The sequence below is a fragment of the Caloenas nicobarica genome, chromosome 1, assembly GCF_036013445.1.
Source record: "Caloenas nicobarica isolate bCalNic1 chromosome 1, bCalNic1.hap1, whole genome shotgun sequence".
Lineage (NCBI taxonomy): Eukaryota > Metazoa > Chordata > Aves > Columbiformes > Columbidae > Caloenas > Caloenas nicobarica.
Window position 1 is genome coordinate 97,333,695 of NC_088245.1, and position 13,275 is coordinate 97,346,969.

The following is a 13,275-nucleotide window of genomic DNA, read 5'->3' on the forward strand; positions in this document are numbered from 1 at the left end:
CCATGGTCCAGTGGACAAAACTACACCTATGCACCCCTGGGCTCACCTCCCTTTGACTGCCTTAAACCGCTCAATGCTGCTGCTTCTCTGGGGTCTAAACCCAAATTCCTACTTCTGGCTGAAAAGCCTGACCCACAGATGTGTACAGTTGAAATCCCACTCCGGCACAGCAGAGCACACTGGGAAAGCGCTGCCTCCCAGCGAGAACAACTCCCATTTGCCATTTTAAAACCCACCATCGCCACACAAGAAAAACTCACAAACTAACCAGTGTAATAGGACAGGAATGATGTTCTGTGGAGGGTGACTAGTGTGTCATGAGAGGTGGCATGTAACTGCACAGAGGTCTCTCCTCTTCTTAGTACAAAGACTAAAAGCAGTGCTGGAAAGAAGGATGGCGACAGACTTTTAAGCAGGGCCTGTTGCAACAGGACAAGGGGTAAAGGTTTTAAACTAAAAGAGGGGAGATTCAGGCTGGACGTGAGGAAGAAATGTTTTACACTGAGGCTGGTGAAACACTGGCCCAGGCTGCCCAGAGAGGTGGTAGATGCCCCATCCCTGGAGACATTCCAGGCCAGGCTGGACGGGGCTCTGAGCAACCTCATCTAGTTGAAGATGTCCCTGCTCATTGCAGGGGGTTGGACTAGATGACCTTTGAAGGTCCCTTCCAACCCAAACTGTTCTGTGATTCTAGGATGAGGTGTGAGTTTCTAGAGAAAGACAGGCACATTTCAGTACTGTGGTTGGCATTGAAAATTTCACACCATGGCATGTGGTTAATTACTCATCCTTTCTAGAATAAAGTATGCTTTTGAGATGGCTGTAGTCTTACCTCAGGTTATGATTCCCTTTTTCAGGTTGTATGTGATCATTTAGTATTTAAATACTATTTCTTGTCCCATAACAAGAGAGCAGACTTGGTTTTGTTTAACGTTTTTAATAGAGATGCATTTGATAATTTTATTTAATTGATGAGATGGCTCACAACACATAGTATATTTAGAAGAAGTCAGATTTTCAAGCATTATACGACACAAAACTGGATGTAAGCGGTCACTTTTTTCTTCTTAAAAAGAAAAAAAAAAGAAGAAAATCACTCCTAACTTCAAAACCACACATGGCTTATGTTACTTCTGCTTTGCAGAAATCACTTTGTCTTGCATTGTGGATTAGTTTCACAGGAATAGTTTATACTTTGTGAACCTACTCTTGGCTAGGGAAAATAGGAGGTGAGTTAAGAAAATTAAGTTTATTTGAGAATACTGAATTCAGTCATATCGTAGGTGTGTTAATCTTGGAACAGAAGCTATGTCTGATAAACACTTACACATCCTTTATTGATTATATCTAAGAATATGCAAAATGGCTGGGGGAAACAGTGCGCAGAATGTTTGTAGCTCTTCAAGCACAGTTTAATTCTAGTCACCATCTCCTATATTTATTTCCACTCCCCCCTTTTGTTTGATTCAATTGAAATATTCAGCTGATGTTAGCATACTGAAAATTTAAGTACCCTTAAAAAGCTTATTTTTGGAAGAAAGTGCCCACATATTTGAGGAAAACATTTTGCAAAAGCAAAGGAAGAATGGTTTATTTGGATTGAACAAAACCAAAAAAGTTGAAAACAAGTAGTGTTAAAGGCATCAATTCTTGGGCCTCCCGAACAAAGGGGCTCTGTGGTGTAGGCAGGAAATGGTTGTAATTTTCTTAGATATCAGTTTTCCAAGATAACACTTGGTAATGTTGAAGAAGAGTCCCTTTCTCATTAAATAACAGTTCTGAGCTTCATAACTTACCTGATTACAAGCTTTCATGTCTTCCCACAGATGCTAAAACCTATTTCTTACTGTAAAACCTGACATGCTCCTCACTTTCAGGCTCACTGCAGAGCTTCCCTTCTTGACCTCAGGATGAGCTTCAGTGCAGGGGACAGTTTGCCCTCACCAAAAGCAGCCAGAGGTACCTGCCCCACCTCGTCAGCAAGCGCCCACTTTGCACATACAGGATGACAGTGAGCTGGGAAAGTCACACGCCAAACTTTCCATCTGGAATGGATCAAGAACTGCTTCTTCCTAAAACAAGTCCCAGTCTCTTTAAAACAAAAAAAACCAAACTTCATTGTTGACTAGAATGGACAAGTACAGTCAAAATGCAGCAGCTCTTAATGACTGGAGACACTGCTTCCAGGAGGTAACGAGATAAGGATAGCGTAAGATGGGTTTCCCCTCATTCCGCTGGAACTGTAATACTTCATGCTCAGATTTGCTGTCTCTGTAGTTCATACTGCTGTCAAAAAACAATGAAGTGACTCACTGCATGCGAAGTGCAGCAAAGCCCTCAGACTACATCACTGGGATGAGGGAAACCCATCCCTGCTCAGAGGAGCTCATACTGTGAGCCAGAGATTTCATAAGCTACCAAGAATCACCCATTTCTTCAGTGTTCTCCTGGAAAAAGTGCAAGGTGCGAGGGAAATATTTACCGTGAGGTGTAAGTTCCTGTTTTCATTAAGCTGAAAAATAATCCCAGTGCTAACTGGTCACTACGGTAACAAATTCCTCAATTTGTATGCAACTAGTGTGGTTTTGGTGTAAAATGAATGATAAGATAATGCAAGATAAATAAGATTGCTCACCGGTACCTTACCCTGGAATTACCATTCTGTCTAGGCTCATGTCCTCCCTGAAGACGGGCAAAGCCACCCCTGCATCCCTGCTTTGGAGAGGACTAACGAGCAGCTTCTGCGCCGGAGCCCCAACTCCCCAGGGGTCCACACAGGTTCAGCAGAGGGGTTAACACAAGGCACCTCTTCCCAGCATCCGTCTCTTTCATTGCAAAACTCAGATTACAAGGGGAAAAACATCAGGGCAGTGGGACTTGACCCAGGCCAGCAGGCCACGCTTGGCGAAAGTAACGCCATGGAACACGTCCTTTAGTCCTGCCCCAGCTCCTCAGCTGCTCGGGGAGTGCCTCAGGCAGACGCCGGGTTTGGAACGTGTTGAAGGGCCATCGGTGCAACTGGTCTTGTTGGAAGCGCTGACTTTTGCACCTGTCGATGCGCTTTTTAACATCAAGTTTCACTATTTGTTTAGGGTAACGACATTGCCTTTGGTTTTGATTTGGTTTTGTGACAGGTGAATCACCATTTCCTCCCTCCTTTGCCAGAACGTTGTTAATTTTACAAAACTGTATCAGATCTTCCTTTGCCATCTCTTCAACCAACAACCCAGGTGTTTACTAATCACATGATAATTGCACTGTACTTCTAGTTACCATTTTGCCCTGCTCCAGACCTTTTTTTTTTTTCCTAATGTCCTTTCAAAGATGACCAAAGCTACATGCGATGCTGATGCCAGCGACAGATAGGGGATTTATAGACCAACAGAACGTTTGTGATTTTGACTTCAGTTCCCAATGTTGTTTGCCTTTTAAATCATTCCTGGTGTCTTCTGAACACTAACCAGAATGACTCCAAGCTCTTTCTTATGAGGAAACAGCTATTTCATTGGCAGTTGCACTTTTATGGTTGGAGGTGCTTTTCACTAAGCGCTACTCCACATTTTACCATCAGCCATGGGTTCCATAATCCTGGGTAACTGAGTATCCCACACATTTTTTACTCTCCTACTCACTCCCTTCTCCAGATCCAGCAGCACAAACCTCTCAATGACCTTGCTAGCAACATCTCTCCCTTGTGAAAACTAGTGAAAAGAAAGACACCCAAGAGTAAATGGTCACATACTAATCCGGATTGATTCCTCTTCCTACAGCGACTAAGATAGCATGAGCTAAGACTTTTTGCTAACAGACTTTCCAAATATCTTCTTATAAATGAAGTATACCATCCTTTCTCTGCATGATAATTCATTCTTTCTAAGAACAGAGCTACAAGTTATAACTCCTCTTTATCACAGCCATGTTGACATAAATCTATGTTTTATTGCTGCATATAATGATGTTTAATTTAATTGTAGCTTGCAGCCCTTCCCAAAATAAAAAGGATACCAGAGCAACTGTTGGATGCTCTCAGGTGAGAATCATTAATTACATTTTAAGGAAGGGAACCCCAAATTAATTCTGTGCTGTGAAAAGAGGGTTCAGTTGCTAGCTTTGTCTTGAGGAAAGGCCTGCCAGTATCTACCCTTTTCACTTCTGAGATGAAATATGGAGTTGATATGTGTATGTCCAACCACAGGAAGTTTTGCACTACTATTAATCAAATAAGAAGAGATGACACATTTCTGACTTGACTACAGATGACAAATAAGATTATTTGTCCCAGTGCAACTAACGGTATAACTCAACATAAAACAAACTCCACAAAAGCTAACAACACCTTGTACCTGCTACTTCTCAGCGACTCCAAGGTCTGTGTGAAGTAAGGGAGTACTAAAAAGAAATGGAAAGATGAAGTACTTTGCTGACCTAGAACGGTGACACCATCTTCATACATAACCTGAAACGTGTTGACAGAGCAGGAGCTCCAAGCAGCTCTAGCATTTCTTCTCTTGAGAAAGGAATGTGTGGATGAAGCCCTCATCAGCCACTCAAACAAAGCTGAAATTACTGCGGTATCTTCTCCACACCATTGAATGTTTAGCTAAGTCTGTACACAAATCAGCCAGTGGCAGAAAGCCCAGCAGGTGTTTATTCCCCCTCCTCCACTACTACTACTATCCCCACAGCATGGTGAGCTTTCACAATATTTTGCTTCTTCTCCTCTTCCCCACCCACTGTGGTAGTTAAGCGATAATCCCTTGCTATTTAATCTCATTAGGATCCTCAGCTCCCAAACTAGGGCTTGGAGCACCTGCATGCCATCCTTGCACTTAAGACCAAAAAAACAAACCCTGAAACAGCAGAGGGTTGTTGTCCTTCTTAAATCCTCACAGCTTAAACTGCAAATATTGGAAAGATGGCTGTTGCTGTAGCTATCAACACGATGAACAGAACGTATCAGGAGTACAGTATTATGCTCCTGTTCTACTGAACCTCTGCTTACAATAGTTACTTCAGCATTGTTGAAGACATTTGGTACAGTTACCCCTGATTTCTTGCACACAGGACACAAATGCTGTGTCTAGGAAGGATAAGACTTAATATACAGGGTGTTTCAAAAATATGGACCCAATTTGAAATCACCATACCTCTGCAACCATGAACTATCAACTATCATCTTGATAATGTCCATACAGCAGGTGGAAGGAACATTATGTATTTATAAAAAGGTTACTAAAACTTGATAACTCATTAAACCATTTGTAAATTTTGTGTAATTGTACCATATTGGGTCTATCTTCTTGAAACAGCCCAGATATTACGTCCTTCCCTGACACAGCACTTGGCCCACCCCTAGCTTGAACCACTCACACCACACAGGCTTCAGGTGCTTTGGTAACAAGGGGACAGAAGTTACCAAAAGTTTTGGACAGAACACCTACCAGAGCAGTCTTAGGACAGCACGATATGCTTTGATACCTGGTGTCTTTTCATGTTTGAATTAACCTTAAGACACCTCCTGCAACCTTACTGATGTGTTCATATCTTAAACGACAACAGGCCAAGAGTTCCCAGAATGGTAGACTGATAAAAAACACAGACAAAATGCTGCTTCTGATTTTCTGCTTTATGAAGAGACCAGAGCTAATAGACAGAAAACGAGTAATGCACATACTATAACTCAGGGGTGTCAAACTCATTTTCACCGGGGGCCACATCAGCCTCGCAGTGGCCTTCAAAGGACCAAATGTAATTTTAGGACTGTATAAATGTTACATTTGCTGTAACTGCAAAGGAAAGGCACAGCAGTCCGTTTCCCTTCAAGGAAGGAAACAAATTTAGGCCATTCTTACACGGCTCGTGTTCTCCCTTCTCCACCGAAACCAGCCATGGGTCATGTCCCTTTCTTTACTTCCAATATCCCAAACTAAAATCAGACAAACTTACCTCAAGTGACCTCTTGTGCTGGAAGCTGTTATTTCCCAACAACTGCTAGTAATCAGCTGTTCTGATCCAGAAGAAACTCTTCTGGTATTTCTCCTCTCTGGTATTAATCTGTGTCAACATCAAGGCATCCAGCCAGGCAATTTAGGACTGAAATTCAGAATCAGACAGTGGATGATAACCTCCTTGATTAAACTAAAATCTGGAAATAAAATTCATGAATATGTTATAACGTGGAACTGCACGGCCTACTTCTCCCTGCCTCTGTAATAACAACTTCAGAGATTTCACTAGCTAAAAAAATAAGTCCAATCTATTTCTTTTAGCCTAAAGATAAGTATTTTAACATTGCAGCAAAACCCTTTTAAGCTGAGCATTGACGTTCTCTGAGGGAATGCAAATTTGGTTTTTTCCAAATAAAAGTGGGAAAGTGACCTTTAGTTGCAGGATTTCTAATTATTACTATCTAATTAACCAAATTTGCATAAGCTAGCAATGTAGCATAGCTTTGATGTTGTGCTCAGGCACAAAAGTGAAGTCTGACTATTCTGCCCTCCCTTTTTTTAAAATACATATGCAATATGTTTATATGAGATGCTTTCGAGCTCCAAAATGTAAAATATATATATATATATATATATGCAGGAAACTAGGGGCATCAGAAAATTAAGTGAAAAAGTGTTATGTTAACAAAAGCTGGAACTAACCCAAACATTTTAATTTCCCCAGAATTAAGATTGCTGCTCATTTGCATGCACCAATATAAATGCTTTCTACTTCTTTACTACAGTCATGACTCTGGGAGGGGCACTGGCTGTATCCATAGCTGCATAACCAGGTTATTCAAAAAGCCAGGGCTCGCTCCCTCCCTGCAGACACCTTTCTACACCACCAAGTTCTGTGATATAGACAGTGCAGGTAACCTAAAATGTCCTTTATCCTGGTTTAAATTATTACAAGCTGTCTTTCCCAATTAAGTTTCAGTCCCTAGATAAATCTTCAAACCCAAGGGTATTTTGGAAGTCTGCAAGTCTGCATAGGTTGGTGCAAAATAGATTTTGATTAAGAAAGTTGCAAAGGATAAAGGTGTATTGGGTAATGCATCTAAACTAGACAGATCATTTTATTACCTGAAAATCTGAACTGATTCTGGTATTTTATCACAACTGTTTAATTTCCAAAGCAAAAGTTTGTATAAATTGCAGGTATCAAATAAAGATATGACATTTAATTTGAGCCTATAACACTGACTCAAATGACTGGTCAAGCATTTATAGCCTGTTTGTATATATGCATGTGTTGTAAGGCACCTGCACATTTATCAGACTAATGTTACCCTAGAACTACTTTTTGAATTACTAAAGGCTTTTTACATTCAAGAAAACATGGTAATGATGTGAGACTATTTTTAAAAAAATTATTCAAAGTTACATTTGTTGCTCTGGAGTAGAAGTGAATTGGTGCTTTCCTGTGAAAGCCTTCAAGTTTTTTATGCATTAGGATGGGGAATACTGTAATTACATTTGCACTATCCCATGGCCCTTCTTTCAGTATAACATATGCAGAAGTCCACAAAACTTCTTAGCATTTAGTGCTGCAAGGTTAACAATTGTTTACAGTGCTGTTCCCACAGTAAAGCTGCCTGTTTAAGCCATTTCCTGGCTTTGTAATTCACTATTTCCTCCACACTTTCCTTCTCTTTCACTTTGCTGGCTTATTTCTACTGGCAGTTATTTCTCTGAAGGGCACTCCCAAAAATCCCAGGCCAAGCAGCATCTGTGGTTTCTCACTGTGCAGTACTGAACTCTCCTCCTCCAATCTTGGAAGCAAGACTCTCCTCCTGCCCTGCAAATGAGGTTTGCACGGGTGGCTACTTACAAAGAGGGTTTTTCCACATAGGCACATTTGAAATTGTTCTTCTATTGATACGTGTTTTTCTCTTAGGAATGTGTTCATGCTGCTAAGCAGCTCTGTCCTACTTTCTCTGACCCTGATTATGACTGAGACATTATATCCCCCAAACTGAGTGTGTGCAGCCTGCTGTCCTGCTGGCTGGTCTCTGCCTCCTGGTCATGGTTTACCCTCCCCTTTGCTTCTCATCTTCAGCAGGTCACGGGTTCAGTATTTTGGAGAGGAATACTCCCTGCTGATGCATCTATAAGTTCTCTGGTTTCTCCCCAAAACCCTCCCCCCATGCATCTTAAAGAAAAGCACATGAAGTTGAGGCTGCTGGTTACTCAAATTCCATTCCCACTCTTGCGCAGAGGCAGAGACCGTCTCTGCCAAGGCTGAGGTCAAGCATGTTATTCCTGTGAGCTACTTCAAACAGAATTAAAAGAAACACTGAACCTTTCTTTGAAAAGCACGCAAAGCATATGAGTTCCCAGGGTTCTATTGTTCCAAATTCGCCTCAAAGAAGCTCCTCTGACCAATACTGTGTGAAGAGGGACTCCAAGTTAAACTGAACTGACACAGGAAGAACAATACTTTCCATGCTAGTCTACAAATTGTCTCACTGATTATAAAGTCACAGGATCTGGCCTCCTAGTTATTATAAGCTGCTCATGCTAGCTATTAAGGTTGCTAGACTTCCTACTTAGAAGTCTTTCCGTCCTCCCAGGAGTAAAACATAGCTGCTATCATATTAGTAGTAGACTACATCATTTTAACCTTTGCTATGTACTTGCTTCAGATGAGCTCTGTGGAAGTCTAGCTAAAAAAAGCTTAGATTTTTTTTCTCCCCAGGTTAAAATTTCTGCAGTCCTTTCCCCGAAGGCAACCTCTTCAGTGAAAAAAAATTGAAGTTTTTTTGGTCCTTTAGTAGGCCGAAGGGCTTGCATCCTTGAAACAGGGCCAGAGTTGGTCAAGTATCAAGTATGTGATACCTTACCCTTGTTCAGTCTTTATCAGAAAAAGTAGTTTACACTGCACCCTTTCTCTGCATAGCAGACATGTAACGTACACCATAAACCCACTTGTCAGAGCGTTCCTCCTTTCCGAGAACTCAAGACCAGAGTATCGGAGCTCTGCTGGAGCCAGAGTAAGCAGGGCTTGGAACAAAAAGCACCCTGAAAAATCCAGCGTTATGCCCATGGTGGTAGCGAGGCTGCTGTGGTGCAGACAGAGGACCTGCTCAGAGCTACTCAACTTCAACTATTAAACTGCCCGTGGTCCCATGCAAGTTAAGAGAATTTGCTTTTTTGCACAAAATGTGTGCGGTGTTGCACAGGTGACAGAAAACATAATTGCTCACACACACGGAATTTCCCAGCAAGCAAAGATCAGAAATGCTGGTTTTCTAGATATCTTTTGTGTTCTTCCAAACCCTGTAAATGAAAATCTTTCTAATTCCCCTTCCACCCAAGACATTACAGATGAACACACAGAAGGGTTTTGATAATTTTTAGTCTGTTTAAACACAATGTTAGTGTACTGGTTGCTGGGGCCTTTAACACAAGCAAATTAAAAAGATTTGTTTGCATGGGAACTCAAGCAACTGCCAACCAGCCTTGATTTACTGTCAGTATTAGCTTCTATAAAGCACCCAAATAAGATTAGGGACTTCAATTTTGCCCTTCTCCAGGGACTGAAGTCAGCAGATTCCTTGGCAACTTCAGGTGAAGATTTTCAGCAGTAAGCTGACGATGCAGCAAGCGAAAAACAAGGAGGAAAAATAAAAATAAAAACAAAACAAAAAACCCCCACAAAAGCAAAAAAAAAAAAAAACAAAAAAAACCCCCCCCAAAAAAAACCCCAAAAAATAAAACAAAAAAAACCCCCCAAAAATAAAACAACCCCCCCCCAAATAAAACAAAAAATAATAAAAATTTAAAAAAATAAAAAATTAAAAAAAAATAATAAAATCAAATCACTCAGTCCCACATACAAGGGCCGCCACGTAAACCACAACATCCTATGCCAGTATAGCAATACTTTTTTTCAGTGAAGACCATCATCTTACAGCTCATCTTTTCCAATTTGAAGAGTATATCAATATGTATCAACTGCTGTTCATTACAATCATAAGCTGTGTTTTCTATTTAAAACCTCACACCAAGTTTATAAGAAGATACACATCTGTGGGTATGGTTTGGTCAAGTTCTTGCCAGCTCAGGACCTTACTGGCAAGGAATTGAAAGTAAACTATTATTTCAAAAGGATATACACAAGAAAATGGATGTTAGAGAGTTGATGAAATATGCAGTGTTTCAGGACAAGGAGGGTGTTTTTGTTTTGCCCACTTTTTCAGTCAAGGAGTCCCTTGGGAATTTGGTACAAGGATCAGTGTCAGTACCAAGAAGAGGCTAGATGTTTTAGCTTACCTTTTGTTGGCAGTGAAGTCCAACTTTGGAAGAAGACTTAAAATGAAAAAAAACTAGATGAAAATCAAGGAATAAAATTCATTGTTGTAATATATGAATAAAAATTACACTTGTGTATATGGGCCTCTACTCACCATGTTGGATAAGTGTTTTAAGTATTTTTCGAATGTGTATCTAGACTGTTACACTCTTCTTCACCAATGATCTATTTTGGCCGCTGTTTCACAACCACATTTTGGGCTTACTGGTGAGCTTCGTTCCATTGTATATTTTTGCTATGGCAATTAAAAACACAGAGAAACATCTGCACTGGGATGGTTTATTCATGTTTGAGAGATTCAGTCTTCCTGCGGAAGTTAATGAAACAGAATTTCTACCTGCAGAATCTGTACCTGATCGTTCTTCCAAAGAACAGATCTCTCTCTGCATAAGGCTTTAAGTTCTCAGCCAAAGTGATTTCATAAGCTTCAGCTTCAAGCTGCCTGTAAAGATTTACCTCACTGTATTAAGTCTGTTTATTTTGGGTGTTTCACTGTATCAACCCAAAATTTGGTTCATATGACTCAGCTAATAACTCAAATTAATTGTAGTAGAAGTGTCAAGTCCTCACTCAGCATTGGCAGCATGGGTGCTAAAGACTTGTCCAAAATGAATGCAATTGCTTTTGTAATTTAGGAGGAAACTACATTTTACTACTGCCAGCACTTAAAAAAACCCGAAAAAAACCCACCAAGCCTTGTAAACAGTATAAATAACATGGATCATTGCTATCTGCTTTGTGTTCCTTGAAAGCAGAAGAGAACAGAAACGGAGTTGTCCAGCTCAGAGATCTTCATAAGGGTTTGTTGCTCTTCACTATTTGAGAGCAGAGCTCAGACTCTTTTTCAGAGCTCTTCCAGTTTTTCCACAAAATAAAAGCTTCTGGTTTCCTCATATCTCATCTCTTAATAACACCAGACAGTCATTACAGACCAATGCCCTTTACAAATTTATCTTGGAGGGACAGACAAAGAGGTAGATCATCCATTAGAGAACACATTTGAAAGAAAGCAGACCAGACAATACACCTGCAAATTTTCTCTGGAGCAGTAAGTTCTCGTACCAAAGTTTGCCCGGTAAGTTTAATAGGTAAGGAAAAACAGAGTGGGTATTTACTCACACACAATTTTATGAGAGGAACAACTGAAATGGCGGCAAGAAAACCACACTTTTTAGACAAACCGATATTACATCACATTAGTGGGCCACAGAACTCTTTAAAAAAATAAACCTTTTGAGACATGAGAATGAAATCACACTTTAGCATGCTTTAGATAGCTGAACCGCTCTTCAAAGTGTAAGTTTTCAGCTACTGGCAAAGACAATGATATCTCCTCATTTGGAAATTAAAAAGCATTTAGCAATAAGTTAAAGCTAGCCTACGCCTATGTGGGCTAAATACTAGGCAAAGATTTTTCCCTTTTCACATTTAAGATGATACTACAGTTTGCCACTTCCGTAGCTTATACATTATTGTGCAATGCCCCACTGAAGTTTCACAGCTACTCTGCAAAAGAGAACAAGGGTAAACACCTTTCTTTTAGGATAGTCACAAATGGTAAAGCCAGCAGTGTTTGTTTGTCCAGTTAATTAGATGTTTGCTGTTTATCACACACAAGAATTGTAAGCAGAGTCCATGGATTCTTCTGAGCAATATGAAACCTCTTGGTTCCACGGAAGTTCAATACTGCCTCTCCCTCTCTCTCTCTCTCTTCCCCCACCTCTCCTCTTATCTGCTCTTTTTCCCAGCCCAAGGTACGTTTCCAACTATCTTAATCTGATTTTAAAGAACCTTGAGGGAGAGAAAGTTTTACCTCATGATTTGTACCCCAGAGAGCCTGGCTCCAGGCTTGTGTCAGGTCGGGTACGTCTCAGATCACAGGAAGCTGGATGTTTTTCTTTTGAGGCACTAGAAGTTAGGCTAATACTAATAGTCAGGCTGCCCAAAGCTAAAAGGACAAGTAGCTCTCCTTGCCTTCCTATTTAAACACATGGCCAGTGAAGAAGTCTTCTTTTCCCTTTTTTCCCTGAAATACATTAAGTACAGCTTTCAGTAACAGATTCCCCAGTCTTGCATTCATGCACCTGTAGCCTTAATGTATACTGTCCCATTTTACTGTATAGTTTCCTCAGCCTCATGAGAGGCATTAACAATGGATCTCTCCACGTTCAGATACACACACATCCTTTTTTACCTCGTAATAATTATCACGTTTATATTTCTTGTCCACATTCCCAAGCTATGCCAAGACAAGCTCAGTTCTGTGACAATGTTTTTGTGTACCTCTCTTCAGAGAGAGCTGCTGCAGCTGAACGAGACAATTGCAGCATGCGAGTTATAGTGTGATTTGATACACGGTTGAAAAAGAAGAGAATGACCAGTTTTCATATTTGTCTATTTTCAGACATTTAGAAAACCTCACTGTCAGCATCTTGAGTAAAAAAAGGTGGTATCTTCAGACCCTAGTAAAACCACTGACGCGTGTTAACCTGTTTAAATAAACTTCCCCACCTCAGGTGACACAGTGGCCTGCAGTCTTCCTTGATCCATCCACAGAGCAAGAGTTATTTTTACTGAGTCAGTAATCATGCATTGTCTTCCAAAGGAAATACTAGCCGGGTACCCCTGCTTGTAACTTCATGATCTGCTGCTCCCAAATCACGTTCCAGTGCTTCCTCTGAGCTACTTTTTGTTCTCCTGCCGTCAAGGCTAGTGGTAGCTGTATGGGGGCCAGAAGAACCATTTGCAGTTATTGTTGTGTCACCATATGTCACAGTAAGGTCACCATCATTCAGAATAAAATCAGAATCCTCTTCTCTAAGTTGTTCTTGATTCTGGAAAGAAAAAAAAAAAAGACGACAAAATCTTTGTACAGTGCACATCTGGCCTTTGCCAAGAAGGTAACCGAACAGAAGAGTTTACCTACGAATCAATACAGAAGCAGTAAGTGGTAAAGTTCCACCTTAAGAA

At 40.6% G+C, this 13,275-nt stretch overlaps 1 protein-coding gene across 1 annotated transcript in view; it reads right to left on the minus strand.

The window, feature by feature from the left end:
- Positions 1-11,339: 11,339 nt before the first annotated feature.
- SLC9A7 (solute carrier family 9 member A7) overlaps positions 11,340-13,275 on the minus strand; it is an 80,337-nt gene continuing 78,401 nt past the window's right edge. The window contains exon 17 of the mRNA XM_065652077.1: positions 11,340-13,139. Coding sequence (XP_065508149.1) covers positions 12,891-13,139 — 249 coding nt within the window. The 3' untranslated portion in view covers positions 11,340-12,890. The remainder of the gene's footprint in view (positions 13,140-13,275) is intronic.